This window comes from Caloenas nicobarica, chromosome 4, assembly GCF_036013445.1.
Source record: "Caloenas nicobarica isolate bCalNic1 chromosome 4, bCalNic1.hap1, whole genome shotgun sequence".
Classification (NCBI taxonomy): Eukaryota; Metazoa; Chordata; class Aves; order Columbiformes; family Columbidae; genus Caloenas; species Caloenas nicobarica.
The window spans coordinates 39,579,348-39,597,805 of NC_088248.1; the positions used below are offsets into that span (position 1 = coordinate 39,579,348).

Consider the following 18,458-nt stretch of genomic DNA (forward strand, 5'->3'; position numbering starts at 1 on the left):
AGCTGCAAAACCCATGCAAACTGCAAGGGACCTTAGGCCAAAGAGTTTTATTTGTAATCATAACCTAATTTTGCTGGATCAGTTTCCATTTCTTTAACATCCTTACATCAGTTTTATCTAAAAAAAAGCTTCAGTAAAACTAAATACTGATCTTCAGATATTCCTGACGCCATACAGCAGGTCAAGAAGAAAAGTGGCACACAAAAGCAATTCCAACATAATGTGTTGGAGGAATGTATCAGTTGGGATCAAGTAATAATTGCTAAGACCACCTCAGGTGCAACTTCCTAGGTAACCGATTTCCCGGTTTCCCAACTCAAATGGAAAACAAAAACCAGAACACAAATAAAGTCAAATCTAACAAAACCATGAATTTGATGTGAAGCAGAAAATTCTGATTTTGAGTGTTTTAAATGTTTCTGAATTAGAATAAAATTTTCTGCCAAAAAATAAGCAAATTGTTTTTCAGTCTTTCATTTTTTTTGTCTTTTTAGCTGAAATGATCAAAAGAAACATCCACTGTATTGTGCTTGCTTTTAAAGTGTTCTGATGAAATCCAAATGTTAACAAATATTTTCTGGACACAATTTTGATTGTTGTAAGAGCTCTGTTTAGCTTTTTACAAAGCTTCTCTTATAAGGCCAGCCAGTCTCTTGAAGGCCTGCAAAGACACAAATATAGTTCACATTTATATTCAAGCATCACTTAAATAGGCAACACACTAAACCTGTAAAGCTACAAAAACTACCCTAACCATATACAAACTCGGCATTTTATACTGCAAAATTCTACTGATATTCTTTGTTTTCCTTTTATAACAACAGGTATGGGCTTTGACTGGACAAAGCTTCCACTTTTCTGATACAAAATAAAAGTTTTCTGAAACAGAAAAATACATATATTAATGGTCAAAGGTTATTTGGGGTTCAGATGCAACTAAACAGCTGTTACTTTTAATACAACTAGTGACCTCTGCAAGAGTATCTCTTTTAACTTAATATAAGGGCTTAGAGGCTCCCAAGGTGAAAGAAAAGGAAGAACAGTTGAGTGGGGAAGCATAGAAAAGATACAATTTGACTGTCAACAGTGTGGTTATGAGTTTCTTTTACAAAGAAGAAGGAAGAAATGAGAGAGAAAATAGAAGTGCTTATCTGTTACAATCCTTCACAACTGAATGATAGTACAACTACAAATTCTGAACTGTTTCAAGCACCTGAGTCAAATTAGTATTAAATCTGCACAAATAAATGTGCCCTATCTTTCTTCCCAGTGATTTTACAGATGCAGCAAAATAACAACCAAAATGTTCCCAAGATACATAAAATATTTGTTCCTGAGAAAATAAATACAACGTATATGTCAATTGTATGACAGAAAACCAACATTCTTTCTCATAAAGGACTGACAACACACACACACAAAAGAAGGAGATAATTCAGTCTCAGGAATGGAAAGTCTGGAAAATAAAAGATACATGATGCCTGCTAATGCTAAAACAAATAGCAAAACTTACTCTGACTTCAGTAAAGCCTTTATGAATAAAGTCTGTCAGGATTAAGCGTTAGACTCCACTTGTATGAGATTCACAGAAAAATTTTAAGTGGTCCTAAAAATTTGGTACCTTTCACATCATTTGGATATACGTATCTTCTTTAAGAAATAGATAATACTGCTTCAAAAGTACTGCTTAATCACCTACGTACTAGAAAAAAACATTAACATTCAAGAAAACACATAAGGAGAAATAAGTAAAAATAAGGGAGCATTATTATGTGAGAAACTGTCTTCGTAAGAATGTAAGAAAAAAAATCTCACTTACGAGATCCATTTGGGCTGGAGAAGACAGAGAGAAGGAGGCTCTGACATACGAACTAGGTTCTGAGCTATCGATGTTGAATGCTCCTCCAGGAACCAGTAACACCTAAGAAAAATTGATGAGCCACCCAGTTAGCACAACTTCTACAGTTTTAAAACACTATGTTAAATTAAATTTGAGAAGGCTCACTGCTGAAACACTGGTATCAGAATATGGCTTTATATATTTCTTCTCTTCAAAACGAGAAGCCAGAAATATGCAACCTGGAATCGGACTTTTCATAACAAAATCAAAGGGCTCGTAGGTTTTGGTTATGGATTCTGGTGGGTTACCAGGTCTGGCTTATCATCACAATGTTTAGAAGCACCAGTGAGGTGGGATGTAGTTTACTCAGTACACAATACTGGCTCTTATAAATTGTAGAAATAAAATCACACTTAATTTCTCTCATCGAAAAGATATAGTGGACAGCCATCATTCATATAGTTACATATATTAAAATTATATATATACACCTGTTGTATACATGACATTGTTCTATAGATTATAATGGCTTAAATCTAACTAAGCTGATTACATATCAACATCTGAATACAGACATGAAAATATTTTGAGTCACTATGCAACAATGCCTGACTTGCAGACTCAATGATGGTGCACAGCAAGTTCCTCTGTTTTTTTATGTGTGCGTATGTGTAGATAGATATGGTAAATTAACTTTATCCTTCCCTCATTTCATTTTAACATTGTAAGCCATTAAACCATAGTTCATACTTCTTTCTGCAAAGCTTTTTCCATGATCAGCTGCTGTGTATCAGAAACACCCTTAATTTTGATCCATAAGAACATGCCAGCAGCAGGAGGGTACCATTCTGCCAAGTCTGGAGAAAGAGAGAGAGAGAAAAAAAGGGAGTAAAGAAAAAAACTTCTGCCTGACCTTTAACTGATACATCATAGATTCAGTGATGTTGTAGAGTCGTTGCTCCAATGCTCCAAAGGGAATGTGGGCCACAGAGCCAGGATGCCACTTGCCAAATTTAATGTACGCCTAATCAAATCTGTGTGGGCTCACTGTACTTGTGCTGGTATCCTCAGTTCTTTTACTGAAGTGATTGCTCTGGATTACATAAATCCCAGACATTAACAAACTATATTTGTTGATTAGTTTCAGCTCAAGTAAAAAATCTAAAATAATTTTTCTGATGCAGTTTCTCCAAATGTCACATTGACTACCAATATGATTTAAAGTGTAGCAAAGAGCAAAAGTGTTTTCCTTTAAATTACGATTATAGATTTTTCCCCAAAGAAAAGGAGAGCCTGGGAGTTATGAGGAGGATGGAAAGCCTTGGAGAAGATTTGTCTTAAATTATATATGCAGACTTACTGCATACCTTTTGTTTACCCAGATTTCTTTATCTGGTTTTGGACATATTTTAGAAGAAACTATTTATTTGACTTGACATCTTCTCCAGCTCTTCCTTGAAGAATTTAACCATTGCATAGCTACAAAATAAAGGTTTATCTTCCATAATATTATGGCTCCTATTACTAGAGAACATGAAGGCCCTATAGTCTTTTACGTAAGAGTATATTCTCTGAATACACTTTAAGGTTGCCCACTGCTATCACACTGTTTTGATAGTTGGGGAATTCGGACAAAGAGGGCCTACCTAGGTCAACAACCCATGGTTATTCAGAGCCATGTAGAAAAAGAAGAAATACTTCATATCTAAAAACCTGGAATAAGCAGGAGTAAGCACCTTAATGACTGTGTGGTGCCCACATACCCATGTCCCATGGAAGTATCATCTGAGGTAGGTGGGCAGTTCTTAAGCAGTTATTGCTGATTCCACTTAGACTGACAAAAGGAGTGAAGTCACCAACTGTAACTGCATTATTGTTAATCGAATTATTTCTATGCTCCATGATTAACACAAAAGAGGACATTTAAAGTTGATTTCTGACAAAAATATTATCACTACTTCTATATTAATTGTTTCTATCTTCTTTTAAATTAAGGCCACTAAACTGCTATTTCAGACAGAGATTTTAGAGACAGAGATCTTAATGACAGAGATCTTAAAGATAAAAAGTATAAGAAAATAGTGGAGTGAAATACATGCTCTTTGTAAAACTGCTTTATACAGTAATGTGGTGAGCTTTTTTCTCATCACCATCCCATCAAAATGGGACGAATCATCCCATCAGAAAAGCATTAAACCAGCAGCACTAGATAATTTGTCCTAAGCTTAATATTTAATGTCATTGATTTGCTTATAGTGCGTATCTGTCACTTCAGTCAAGAGATGAAGAGAGATTTAGTGATTTTTCTTGAACACAAAGATGACAAATAGCTAGAAAAAAACTTGAGTTATTAGCTGTGTTGCACTTACTGACCTTTTAACCACTTGTCAGCAGCAATGAGCATTGCATTCCGCTGGGTCCTGTAGAACTCCACCACTCTGAAAGTAAATTATCAATTCAAAGTCGTGATCCTGTAGCATTTCAGAGTCCGTTTGTTTCCAAAGGCTGAAACGAAGCTTTTCTACTTGAACAACCTAAGTGCATACTTAATGGAAATATGAGCATATCCTAGATGGGCACAATACAGTGTGTATAAAACTTCGTGTATGTATCAGAGAATCTTGAATGCTTCAGCGTGTCTCTAACAAAGTGCTGATCAACTAGACAGAGGAAATGCCTGTGTAGCTGCTTATTAAGCTTTACATATGTCATGGAAACTCTATATTTTATCCATTCTGTCTATTATATCAGTGGATACAAGCCCTGCTAGCAATATTTACCACGCAAAACAGACATACTGAAGGAAATGAAGGACTTATGCAAAAGCACAGACTCAATATTTGTGCATTTGGGTTGAATTTGTGTAATAGGTACACAAGGAAATGGTATTTCACATGGTAAAAAGCAAATCATATGATAAACACGTCAGGACTATTTGACAGCTTCCCCTTTTCTAAACTTTTGAACCTATCTCCTTCACACTTTCAGTAAAACATCCAAACAATTCAATGTCAGTGGGGAAAATGATCCTAACCCAATTTTGAACATGGACAAGTCTTGTGCAGTGACTTTTGGTGACATGAAATGAGACACCTGTGATTCTGCAGAGGGAGACACAAGAGAAATGCCCGATACAGAGTTCATCAATCAGGTGCAAATGTGTTCCCTTCTCTGTAGATAAACCATCGTCAGTAATTTAGATTTTTTTTATAGTCTCTGAACCAATAGCTTTGATTTCTGGATGTATTTTATTACATCTGATAGACAAACACTAACACCACCAAAGTTTCATATAGTTTTGGGACTCAGCCTATACCAATTGCTACATTCTGCATGAAGTGGTAAATCTCACTTATGCAGTTTTCACCATTTCACAGATTCTGTTGCCAGTTTTTTGCCTTTCTGTTATCATTCTACTTCCACGTTGGAACAAAATTTTAAGTGTTAGTGAAAAATGTAGCTGCTCCAAACAACAGGCTATTTCCTACTCAAAAGAATGACCTAACAAGTCAACTTTGTCCAAATGAAATCACCTGGAAGAGACTGCAGTCAGCTGTTGGGCCTCATCAGTAAGTCACCTGAGAAGGGTCTAAAAGGTTATAAAGGGTTGTGGCTACCCTACCACAGCACTATTTTCATTAACTCAAGAGGAAGAATGGTCTCTGGTTTGAGCAAGGATGCCTTCTGGCCTACAAGACAGTAAGTCAACAGATGCGTTTAGGATATGTTTTTTTAACTGCTGAAAGTTAAGCTGAAGTGTGGTCTGAGTTTCCCTGTAAAACTGATTTTTCTGTTTCTTAGAACAAGGCAAAGCCAGGGCTGGTGTGTCTGCTGTTTTCTGGTGCGGTGCTTTTTTTGTTGTTGGGCGGGGTTTTTGTGAAGTGCTGGTTTTTTGTTTGTATTTGTTTTGTTTTAATACGCTGGTCTTTACAGTATGGACAACAGGCGAGTGCTCAGGGGACAGAAGTGGCTGTTACAGTCAGGTGTAAGAATTTTTTTCTGTACTTTGCTCACATTCCAGTTACAGGGCTAGGCAGTGTCACATGCTACCCACTGAAGCAGGAAGCTTGGGGTTCTAATGGGATCCTAGTATGGCATCTGAAATGAAGCATAAATACTCTAGAGAAACTATGCTCCTCCAGCATAATAAATGAAAACCAAATGTGTGTCAGTCAGTATGCAAAAATGCTTGCTGAGTTAGACCTTAGCCCAGGGCTTTGTCTCCAAGTGTGGTAACAGAGGTAATGTTCAGCAGGTGTAGGTGAACCTCCCTCCCCTCCTCTGTAGATCCTTCTATCAGCACCCACAATCATTAGATTAAGATGTTAGAGGGTGAATCCCAGATGAGTTAGTGAGGCAAGAACTCCCTTTGTAGAAGGTATGCTGACTTTGTCAATAGATCATGTGCTCAATGATCTTAGTCTTTGCTGTAGACCCCACCACTTTAGCAGAGATGAAAACTTTATTCACTGACTTGGGGTTCCCGGGCTCCTCTTGAGCTCCCTTCAGCTGGGAGCCGCATGATGACTGTGCCAGTGGTCTGGCAGGTTTCAGTAGTGGTAGGTTACATGCCCTGACCTGCCTGTCTGCAACTTCCCACTGAGCTCCTGTGGGACCCTTGTGTGAATACTGTCAGTCTGGGTGACCTGGCTTATATGTTTGGACTAATACTGATGCACCTGCTCTGACCTGTTTATTGAAAAGAATGTTCTATGTAAGTAACAAGAAGCAGAATGGCAGGCGATGGGATTCAGCATTTGACATGACCGTACCTGTCTATATGCTCCAAGAAACCCTTTTCTCCCCATTGCTGAAGCAGTTGTGATATTATGATCTAAAGAAATAAAACACATCATCAATACCATATTTTAAACAAGACTATTCTGCAACCATCCAAAGATACATAGTGTGATGCGTTATTCAAGATTCCATACAGGCAAGAAACTGCATGCAGGGTCTCTTGGAGCTCTTTATAAAGAGAGGTGGCAACAGCAACAGGCCATTGTAGTCCATGTTCCTGCTGTCTCCAAGGATCATGGCAGTGTTTGGGAGCTGGGGTGAGGGGAGGGAAGAGTGAATGGAGAGCTAAATATGGTAATCAAGGAGAAAAAGGCAATGTATACTGGTTTACCTTCCTGCCCATTATCAGCATCTCTGCTTTAATACTGCCTCTATGATGAACTAATGGAGCTGGAAGATGTGCTCAATGTCTGCTTTCCTAACTATAAAGGGGCTGTATTTGGCAGCCTGCTTTGTAATGTCTCTGTGGGCTGTCAGTATTGTTGTAACTACATGGTAGAATGAAAATTATAAAAAACCCTAAGTGCTTCCAATGTCTACTTTACACTGAGGTTTTTCAAGTGAATCTACTAGCAGGAGATAAAAAGTATTTTAAATCTTGATTCTTGAAACCTGAGGGTTAAGTGCATACTAGCTGTGCTTTCTGTGTACTGAGACACCCTCCAGCTCTGGCTGTAATTTCTATGGTGGTGTCTTTTTTGGCAGAATTGACACTTTTTGTGCTTATCATAAACGAAAGTGCAGAGCAACTACAAAAGTGCAAAGCTGTCCACTTGTGGTTTCTTACGAGTTGGAACATGTTATCTTTTCTAAATACAATTGAGCTGGCAGTTTGGTACTTGCCTGTGTGAAAGTGCTGGTGTGCAGTGTCGAAACCTGAATGTGTAGAACAACTCTGTCAATAAGAGGTTTGGGACCTGTCAGAAAACCTATTCTTAACCTAGAGAAGAAAAAAAAGTTACTAGAGAAATGCAATGTGTTAATACTTTGTGTGAGTCATGGTTTAACTTAAAACTGGGGAAATGTGTAACCATTGCATTAATATTGTAAGGATCTTTTATGCATTTATCTATGTCTTAATACTGCCCTAAGCCCTAGGCTTATGCAACTTATGAGCTGAGTATCAAAGTCATGAAATAAAAACACTTAAGGATCTCTAATGCTTATAGAAGCTTCTTAGTTCTGAGACTTCAGGCCATAACCCACACTTGTAAGCTTTCCTTTGCAACCATAAAGATTATATGAACCAAAGGCAAGAAAGATAGGTTTTCACATAATGAAAAATCACAAATGCTCAGGCTTTATGAAAAACAGATGGCAAGTGGCAAACAGCTTTACTTTTTCACTCCCTTTCATTACTGCAGAATAAACAGTATTTAGACTGATAAATCAGATTCTTATTCATGCTTCAATTCTTATGACCGATCCTTAGATTGGCTGAAGTTTTTCTTTGAAGAAAAATAGAATCAGTAAGCTCACTTGCATCTCTGACATCATGCATTTTTGCAGTGTCACTTCTGAAAGCGCAATTGCACTTAGCATCATGTTGTCTCCTCACTTTCTCAGAGATGCAGATATAATCCACTAGCTGACAGTGCAGAATTCACATTACTTTCTTATGTCTATCAGGATAATAAACAAAAGCAAGTTAAAAATCAAATATGTTTACTTGTGTGAAATGGAAAGCAGACAGCTTAGTTTTTCAGGCAGGTGAAAACAACCTGAAAGAACTGTAAGGCAAGAAGATGAGATCACTATAACCCTATGAATAGTTTGTGGAGAATTATGTCATCTTTTATCTTCTGTCTAACAAATTCAGGGAGTCTGCAGGAATAGTAAGAGATAGGAGAAATGGAAGAAGAAGAGAGAAAAGCTCCTGAGTTCCAGGAACTGAGCTGGAATCCAGCATCTGTCTTTCTGCCTATGCAGTGTCTGCAACAATAGGCTGCCTGGGGAGAGTGGCTTAACTACCAGTATCAAAAGAGAAACAGAATCTGGAGTTAAATGACTGCCAAGAGATGACATGAAAAGTTAGCAGACAGAAAAGCTGCGGATCCAAAAGTACAGAAATTGATAGGTACTAGATGAAGAAACACTATGACATGCCTGATCATTTTGTATGAAGGATTAGTCTTGTGCCTTAGCTGAACAGGCAATGCTGAGCAGTCTGATGCTGGCCTTACCCAGATGAGAGGATTTTAGAAAAAGAGTCAGCTCTGATAACTCGGCCGTCCACATCCATTGAGAGGAAAGTTGGAGCCCATGGCTTGGAAGAAAAGAAAAAAAAAATTTCAAGGTGCTAGTAAGGGTTACGATGGAATTATTTTATTCATGATGAAAACATAATTAATTCCTTAAAGAAAGACTTTGATGGTAAATATTTTACAGATGCACGTTCCAAGGAAAAATGCAGTAACTTGCTGACAAGTAATTGCTTAGGCTACCTGTCTGAGATGTGATTACAATTCTATGAAAGTCATGAAGAAATCAGCCTTGTTATTTTTTTGATGCTTAGCCCACTGTTCAGCATACAAGTCTTCTGTTCCAGTTTTGGTATGATGCCATAAGTAGGAGACAGAAATAATTATTTCCTGCCAAGATTTTTTTTTAATGGAATAAACAGAAAGTGTAATTTCTAAGATAAGGCCCTGTAACTTTTAGGTTTATCTTAAAGGAAATCAGAAGATTAAGATAGATAAGTTTTGATGATCTGAGTTCAGCACACTTTTTCCTTATCAGAAATTCTACTTTTATACCTTCTCTCCTTATACTCCCTAACAAAGCTACACAATACTATTCAATGTGAAGCAGTTTTATTGCTTCCACAAAAACATATTTCAAACCAGAAAATACTGAACTTCAGCTTCTACTGGTCTTTTACTGCTTTATAACATCAGCTTTTATTCCTGAAGATAGGTACTTCTGCAGACTGTGCAACTGTAGACCCCTGTGTGAAGACAGGTCAACACTCTCTTGTCACACATTTTGGGGAAAATTTACATGAAGGAGGGAAGCCACCCATCCAATACTTCTTCCTGTGGTATCTGAGAGAACTCTCTTCTCCAAAAGGCAAAGGGGTAAAAATGGGAGATACAGTGGATTGGGAGTAGGCAGTCTTCCACTGCCTGTAAGACTGGGCTGAAAGGAACATTAAGAGGCGGCTATTTTCATGTGCTGCTTCAGTGGCAGACTTGTTTTGCCCTGGGAGGCAAAGTCTTTGCCATTTTCTGACTACTGAAGGAAATTCTGTCCTGTATAAGGCTTGAGGAACTTGAACTACTGCTTACCAGGACTGATGCAATAAAGTGTCATAAAGGGGACAACAACTGAAAACAGCATAGACTTGAGGCCTGTAACTACCTTGGCAGGACATGAAGAAGCTGCCATGCAGGAAGACCCAAACCTTAGTTCTCTCCTGGACAAGAAAAGGTGATACTAAGGAGTATGGAAGACAAATTACCTTTTCAAACTGAAGAAAATAGTAAGGATCATCTTCTATTATGAGGAAATCATATTTTCTTGCAAGCTAAATAAATGAATAAAAAGGAAAGATTTCTTAAAATGTAAAGAAACTGTAAATTCAGTCCTTCCTATACCCTGGACCTATTACCAGGACCTATGGATTGCTCATTGACTGTATACAAGGCCCTATCAAAAGAAGCTTTCAAATGCCCAATTTAGATATCAATTAGAAGAGTAAAGAAGGTACCCGCAGTACAAGGACACGTGTACAACTGAAGGTCTGTTCCATGTAGTGTTCGAACTGTGCAGAAAACTTGCAGTAAGTCCAGTTTGAAGCCCATGGCAAAGATATCAGCCAGTAATGGGCTACTAATGCTTAATCCACCCCGAGGAGTTGTCATGAAACAGGTTCTGCTAGAAACAAGTTCTAGGAGGAATGCCTACTGGACCAATAAGGGATCCAAACACTGCACATGGGATATCCTCAACTGAAATGGGATTGACATTTATCCATTTCCACCTACAAGATTCACAAGGCCCCAGCTACATACCTGGTAAATCTCCTTTTTGCGCTCTGTGGTCAGAGAGTTTCCAGTTGGGTTGCAGCCATTCGGAATAGTATACAGGAATTTGGGGAGGCGGTGGCTACGAGTTTTTACATCTACTGAGCTCCAAGTAGACAGAATTTCTTTTAGAGCTTTTGGAATAATGCCGTGTTGGTCATTAGGAACACTAATTATGTTACAACCCAAAGGTCTCAGCTGTTAACAGAAGGAACAAAACTGTCATAATCCTGTAAGTCAAAGGTCTACCTTTTGTCATTGTATCAATGACATTTTACAATGCCCAAGCATTTCTAACTTTATAGCTATCTAAAACTCCATTTGCTCCCGATTCAAAAGAAAGTTTGCCTGAATTTGCTGTGAAGCTTGTCAAACGTACCACATCACTCCGTCTGCCCTGTGAAGCCAACTGAGAGCAATGGGTAGCTCCTATGTCCAATTGCTGCTCTTCTCTAGGAAATCATACATGGTTTTGCAAGCGGGAAGGGATTTTGTGAATTTGAGCTGTAGTCCCTCAGGACTCCTCATGCTCTCACCACAGATAGTAAGTTCATAGCACCTTCATTTCCTACTGACAACTTACACTCTACTTCAGTGGAAGTGCCAGAACTGTAAGCTACTCTTCACTGACAAAGGGCAAAGAATCTGTTCTCAATAGATTTATTCAGCAATACAAGGGAGAATGAAATGATGCTATTGCAATGACATATTGACAGCAGTATGAAAAAATACAGGTAAAATACTAATGAAAAACCATGCTGTCTCCCCTCTGTGGAATTTCAATTGGTACCATGTGGTGCTCTGCATTTTTAAGTAAAAATGCAAGTTGCTGCACTGTCAAAATATATGCCTAACAAAGTATATTTGATTAGACGGATATACTCAAACTTAGCCAACAAAACCAAAAACCAAAATTCCTTTTGATGCAGAGGGAGACTAGACTGACATTTTGGTATATTATCTATCCTAACCTTACTTACAGTTCTTACACATTTTGAGCTGACATTTAATTACATACTGATTAAATTACTTTTCAGAAGTGAACCTTGCTATTTTTGTGCAGTTCTTACTAATTCACATCTTTATACTCATATATGGAAGTTTCAGACCTATTCTAATTCCACACTATTGCAAAAAGTATATAAGTACATATGTTTCTATACTTAGAAGTATATATAAGAATAATCAGACCTCAAAATCCTTCAGTTGAATGTGTTGACATGTTGAAATACCCACTTATAAATTTACTTCAACCCAACTAGGTTGTGATGGCTTTCTTTCCAATGCCAAATGTGTCCTTAGCCCTTGAATGAAGTAGGATTTGGAAGAGGAACTTCTGTCCTGGGAACAGCTTTTATAGAACGTCTAGCAGAAAAGCTTATGTGACTAATATTTATGAACTTAATTGGACTAACATTAAAAACCCAATTCTTAGATATGTTTTTACAGTATATATATATTGCAGTATATATTATATAATGTATCTAATACAGTATATATTATACAGACAGTGTATATAAGCCTGCAGATCGGGTACTAAATTGCTGTTTAGGTCAAATGTAACATCCACATTTTGTAGCTAAAAAATACTTACAGCTGCTAGTGTCCCAGAGTATGTAGGTGCATCCAAAAGGATGTTGTCCCCAGGATTAATGAGCATTTCGAACACCTGTGAAAGAAAATAGTCCATATTAGAAAGATTGTGCCATTCTTGTACATGTGCTTCATACTTCTGACTCCTTAGTGGGATTAAAATCCTTGATTAGACATTGGTAATCCTCTAACTATTATGCTGTCTGTGAGAAGAGCAATTAAGAGATTAAAAAAAATCTGCTTTCAAGCCAAATGAAGCTAGGTAATCAGCTAGAGAATATCAATTTGAAATGGAAGGACAGCTCTTGTAGGAGAGAAGTGGTGCTTCAGTTACAGAAAGGATAAAATGAGCAGTGGTGAGAGTGGATTACAAAGGGTAATTATTTAAGAAGTCTAACATAATTAGAATTGAGTTATGGTAAAGCAAATAATGCTATGTACTTATTACTGCACTACTTGAGTAACATGAAAGGTTACATTATAGCATATTTTCTGACAGGCTCTTTGGTTTACCCAACCACTCATGGAGTCCTGACAGATTAGACTGCTGCACCAGTTTTACTTCAGTTCTATTATCTTGTACTGATAATATCCTGAGACATGTATTTAACAAACTACACCGGCACTTAATGTTGAGTATAACTGAACTGATGGAAGAAAAATATCTCTCTGAAAGCAGCGCTTTTAACATATGAAGTTGATCTTACTTTACACAAGCCTTCCTGGCTGCCAGTTGTGACACACACTTCCATTTGTCCTTGTTCAGGTCTGTAGTTGGCTGTGGGGGGATTATGTAGATTCCGCTGGAAATTCTTCAGCCAAGACAACAATTCTGGAATCCTGAAACATGAATAAAATAAGGTGTCTCTAACATCTTCTACAGACCAAAGCTAGGCTGTTCCTCTAACTCTCTGCCAAATCTAGCACACAGTCTTGAGTCTCATTTCAATTGTCATACAGATACATTTAGATGATGATTTTATGACTGCTTTATCAAATGATGAAAATGAGAGAAATGCTTCTTGTGGAAAAGCAGGAGATGGGCATCTGTGGTCCATACACCAAACGATCATACTGAAATCTGGGTGGAAATGGTTCACCAAGGATGGAATAGGGGCTGAACGCTGAACAGCATCTACTCCTAGGAGTGATATTTCCATACTCAAATGTGTTGCAATGTGACAAAGCTTGCAATACTGTCAGTAACAGGCTGCAGATAAGGACTTCTGAAACAATTTTTTCAAAAAGTATGTCTTAAGATTTTGTAGCATGTTCACAAATGGCTAGGCTCATTTAAATATTAGAAGTCTTAACTTCACTGATTAATGAATGTCCTGTATGCCTTTGTAGGTACCTAAATATTTTTGCAAACCTGTCACAAGCCTGACTCAGTGCTGTCTGCTGGAGAGTTCACATAAGTGCTAAAGTAACTTAACGATATGCAATTTTTGTACTAAAAATAACAAAACTATAAATACCTCCATTCAACTACCACAAGTAGTACAAACTGACTTTAATTTATGGAACCTCATGAGAGCAAAACATCCTCTGGCATGTGGAAATTATGTATTGCAATGCAGCATATTTCAATGAATATCTTATTGCAAAACACAAAATGATGCCTCCTAGTGACTTGGGAGTCTGGATTCTCAAATACTAACAGCCAGAAAATGTTCTGGCTTGAGAATTACTAGTATTAGAGGAATTCTTAATTACTCATCTGCTCAAAACTTTCCACTTAAACTGAAATGTAAATAGTGAGGAAAACTGAAAGAAGTTTAACCTGGTTTTGTAAAACAGGTTTTACAAATACTTTTTAAAAGCATAGGTGAATTAATGCAATATGATCCTTTGATTCTGGTGTCTTGAAGTGCAAGCAGCTGTGACAGATACCCTGCTGAGGCTGAGTACTGGAGAGCTCTCTTCATCAGATCTTCCCCAATCTCAACAGGAGTTCCGTGTCCAATGGCAATAGTAGCCCTCTTAAATGGGAAAAGGTTAGGGTTTGGTGCCCCTCCAGCCAGAGAGATGAGAGATGGTGGAGACTTCTGCATCAGTTCAGCTAGAGGAAAAGGAAAAGACCTTGGTTACAATTTGATTATTTTAACACCGAGCGCATCCTTTAATCAGTATATAATAATTGTCCAGAGAAGTTTGTTCCATTTTTCATTTTATTTTTTACCTGTCATGAATTCAAAAGGATAATTATATTTAAACTTGCCTTTCTACTTGGATTAAATGGGGGGGGTGTGGGGTGGGGAGGGAGACATGGATGGGGCAGACCAAAACATAAAATCATCTTTGTTTTAAAATAAATGACAAATAGCTTTTAAAATCTTACCTAGACTGTTCTACTATTGTAAATACATTTTGTGTCTGTCCTTTAAACTTCAAGAATTTAAAATCTTAATGAACTTCTGATTTGACTGACTTGGACTGATAGGCTTTGTTTTTTTTGTTCAGCCTCACTTTAGCTGATGTGGTGGCAGTAGTAGAGCTACACTCAGTGGGAATGTTTCTGGCAGCCTGGCTCTAGTGGCAGAGGCACTGTGTAAATAATTCAGTATGAAGGAAATGTTAACAACTCTTGCTTTGAAGTCAGTTTCGCAATCCTCCAGATCCAATCTACGCAGTGCAGACTGGACTTGAATCCAGCAAGAGCACTTGCACTGCATTAAATCTAAGAGCTCACAATATGGCATCCAGGCTGGCTCGATGGTTTTACATCAGATATGAAAGGAGAGGTGACATCAGATCTGGCTTAGAGCCTCCTGTTATTGAGTTAATTCTCTACTACCTATTAGTAAACATGAGCATGGAGAGTTAATTCTTATCAGCTCAGCACTATGGGTCATGTCTGTGACTTTTGGTCTGGTAAAGAGATTTACTTTGTCATCAAAACTGCAGCCTCAATGTGTCTTTTTGCGCAAGGTGTGCTACTTAATATTTGTATTATAATGCATATCAATGTATCACTTGAAAAAGTATGAAGACTGACTAGAGTGAATTAGTTGACTTAGCTGTACCTGTATGAAGCATTTTAAGCAAAACAGCAAATACCAACCCCATACCCAGACAGGAAATTGACCCCTGGAGGCTTAACGAGTGATGGATGGTCTTATGCTCTGATTCTGTCAGGCCTCTGTAGGTTTCAACTGAGTAATCAAGTAGGCAGTTAGTCTTCTGTGTGACAGATAGAAAAGGTTATGTAACACGGTAGCCTAAAGATAGTGTAATATAGAAGAGGAAAGTGTAGTAACACTGAGGGGGTGGGTGTGGTGAGGAATTGATGGATGTTAATAGGATACAGGAAAGCTAAGGGGAAAGAAACATGCTGTGGCTGAATCTCAAGCCATTAGCAGTTGCTTGTTCCTGGTCAACCAGTGTAAATTCAGTAGCAAACTGTGCCAAAAGCCCTACTGCAGCAGCAGAGATTTTTTCAGATGCATTTTGAAGTGACAATACTATTTCTTCTGTCTGGATGGGTTTCTGAAATGGTTCGAGGCTATTCACTTTATTCTTCTTTATACCTGTTTGACATCTCAACTTGACAAAAGTCAAACAAGTTAACTGACTTTGCTTGTCAGCTTACAGCATGGCTGTCTTTCAAGCACTTCTAAGTCTTCAGCCATGATACCCCAACAAAGTCCAGAACATGGAATGATACCCCTCTAAAGAACCTGGGAAGAACAGGTGTGTACTCACTCAGAAGTCTTATTGGAGATGCTTTTCTTGCTGCACTCACAGTGGTGATGAACTGAGAGTAATTCATATCTATGGAGAAGAAGCAATTTGTTGGACATAAAGCTCAAAAAGTGAATAGGAACCCCAGTGCTTTTGGTATATGCACCTCCTACAAGTAATGCTTCCAGTCTGTCATTTCCATAGATGTGTTCACTCATAAATTAAACGTCAACTTATTCATGTAGAAATCAGTGCTGGGATTTAGTTTCCGTTTTGAATTCACGAAAATGCTTCCCCTTCATACAGGTTCTGTCATGGCCTCCCAATGACACTGGCACAGTGTGCTTATGCCAGATGCTGCTGCTCTGATAAACACAAACAGCAGTACAGCTTTGATGTGGGGCATTTGTTGGTCTGCCAGTGACCAGGAGAAAGCCTTTTCCCCTTGTTTGCTGCCAGCTGTGGAGTTTTAAATGCAGATTACAAATTTGGAGGTCTGACAGAACTTAAAACACCCATCGGCTCTTTTCTAATGAGATTCTGGCTTTATTTAACTGTATTAAGTATTGTATTGAAAGTACTACAACGATTGCAAGCCATCATTACGAGTCACAACACTTGTCAAGTTAGGCTTTTTTTTAGTAAGGATAATTAATAATGTCTTTCAAAATGCTTCAGATAAGTCCATTCCCCCCTTTTCCTTGGAGCCCACTGAGATCCAGTGGATGGTGAAATGCACTCCTGCGGGAAGCCTGGAGGCCCGTTGCCACAGGAAAGCTGTCTGCTCCTCCTGAAGGAAGGGACGCGCAGGAATCCAACGACAGGCAAAGAGACCCCGACATTTTGACTGCCATTTACAAGTGTGCTTCTACTGAATTTACAAATACAATCCTGCAGCAACCACAGCAATGTGCATGTGCTGTTATTGAAAACTATTTGTTGAGCAAGGCTGCTTAAAAAAATCACTTACACAATCTAAAAATACCCTTCTTAGCTCTCCTCACCCTCAAGCGCGTTTCCGTAGCCCGTACACCCAAGCTTGCTCCAGCGTTTCAGACACGTCTCCTGCTCCTCCTACCGCCACCTCCAGCCCGGGGCCACCAGGCTGGCTCCGCTTCTCTTTCAGGGAATACCCGAGCCACCCCACCGCTTCCCCGGTCCCCACACCGCCCCCTCCCGCTGCCCCTCAGGGGACGGTGGCGGCCGTGGGCCGGGCCGCCCGCGCACCTACCGGCGGGACGGCGCGGGGCCGCTCCGTGTGCGCGCAGGCGGCAGCCGGGGCGGTGAGCGCCCCCCGGGGGTGCCGGGGTCGGGGAGCGGGGCAGGCAGCCGGTCCGGTACCCGCGGGCCGTGACGGCAGCTCGGCTGCGTTTTGCTGGGCGGGTGTGGACGCCGATGTTACGTAAATTGGTGCAAGAGTTGTAAAGCGCACGGCTCCCCCATCGGTTCCTTCTGTGTAGTGCCCTGAAAACAAGGGTTGAAGCCTGAGGTGGTGGGCAGTCCGGGGTGAATCAAAGCTCGGTGGTGGGGGAAAACAGGAGAAAGTGAAACCTCTTGTTACTTTCTTTTCTTCTGGAAGGTTAGGACCAGTGGAGCTGGCATGTTTGGTCAACGCAGCAGGTTTTTAATAAAATTATTTATAAACAGCTGAAAAGAGGCAGCTCTGTGCAGCAGAATTGAACCGGTGATCCTTGCAGATCTTGCTAGGGTGGAAGTAATGGAGTAACCGGGGATGTGGTTTTCCTTGTGCTTTAGGTTTTATAAAGCAGCAGTGCAGACAGTGCGTGCTCCCACCACTTGTTGGGGCTTGCTCTTTGGAGCCACATGGGGTGAAGGAACTCGCTTCTGTTAAAGCACAGCAAAAATATTGTCATTTTTCGACTGAATCATGCCTAGTCCACTTTCTCATTGTGTGGCAGTTGCGTGCCCTCCGATGAGATCCAGAGCTTCTGATAGGCCAGCTAATGGCTCTTTAGCACCTTTTGTGCCCTCTGTGCCTTTCCCCACGGTGCCACAGTCACATCCCCCCTGCCCTGGGGCTCGGTGACTCCTCATGTTCAGCTCCTCCAGCTGGGGGAGCAGGAGGGGCAGGACCCCCGGTTAACAGACAGGGTCCTCAGCCAAGGAGGTGCCCAGGCCCAGAGAAGGTTCTGGGCTGTGCTCGTGATGACCACAGCCAGATCTGACCATGCTATGAAACGGAGACGGTGGCAAAGACTGTCTTGGAATTGGTCTTCTTGGAGCAGTGGGTCTGTGAACAGAGCCCTCCTATGTCAGGGACTCCATCTAAGGAGACTTCCTGGGACCGAGAGCTCTCACCTTCTCCTTGGTGAGTGATTTTCTTCTGGATCTATCCTTGAGTGAGCCCTCGTTCTCCCTGGGCAAGTGATTGGGTACTCTTGAGTGAAAGAGGCCTCTTCTTTTTGTGAGTATGTTCAGTTGTGGGTTATCATTCATTTGGAGCGGGACATTTGACAGTAAATTTTGTTCACAGATGAACAGGATCAGTGCAAGGA

At 39.7% G+C, this 18,458-nt stretch overlaps 1 protein-coding gene across 3 annotated transcripts; it reads right to left on the bottom strand.

The window, feature by feature from the left end:
- Nucleotides 1-521: 521 nt before the first annotated feature.
- AADAT (aminoadipate aminotransferase) lies at nucleotides 522-17,258 on the bottom strand. 3 transcript variants are annotated; one of them, XM_065634104.1, is made up of 14 exons: nucleotides 17,174-17,258; nucleotides 15,964-16,032; nucleotides 14,152-14,320; nucleotides 12,966-13,098; nucleotides 12,260-12,334; nucleotides 10,654-10,863; nucleotides 10,101-10,166; nucleotides 8,824-8,906; nucleotides 7,484-7,580; nucleotides 6,613-6,674; nucleotides 4,214-4,278; nucleotides 2,591-2,697; nucleotides 1,820-1,921; nucleotides 522-661 (listed from the first exon to the last, which is right to left on the bottom strand). In XM_065634104.1, the coding sequence occupies exons 2-14, from the start codon at nucleotides 16,028-16,030 to the stop codon at nucleotides 620-622; spliced, it is 1,278 nt and encodes a 425-aa protein (XP_065490176.1). In that variant the 5' UTR covers nucleotides 16,031-16,032; nucleotides 17,174-17,258; the 3' UTR covers nucleotides 522-619. The 3 variants fall into 3 exon arrangements, 2 of the variants coding, with proteins under 2 accessions (XP_065490176.1, XP_065490178.1); XM_065634106.1 differs by lacking the exon at nucleotides 17,174-17,258 and adding an exon at nucleotides 16,947-17,015; XR_010606131.1 differs by lacking the exon at nucleotides 2,591-2,697.
- Between the last annotated feature and the right edge of the window lie 1,200 nt (nucleotides 17,259-18,458).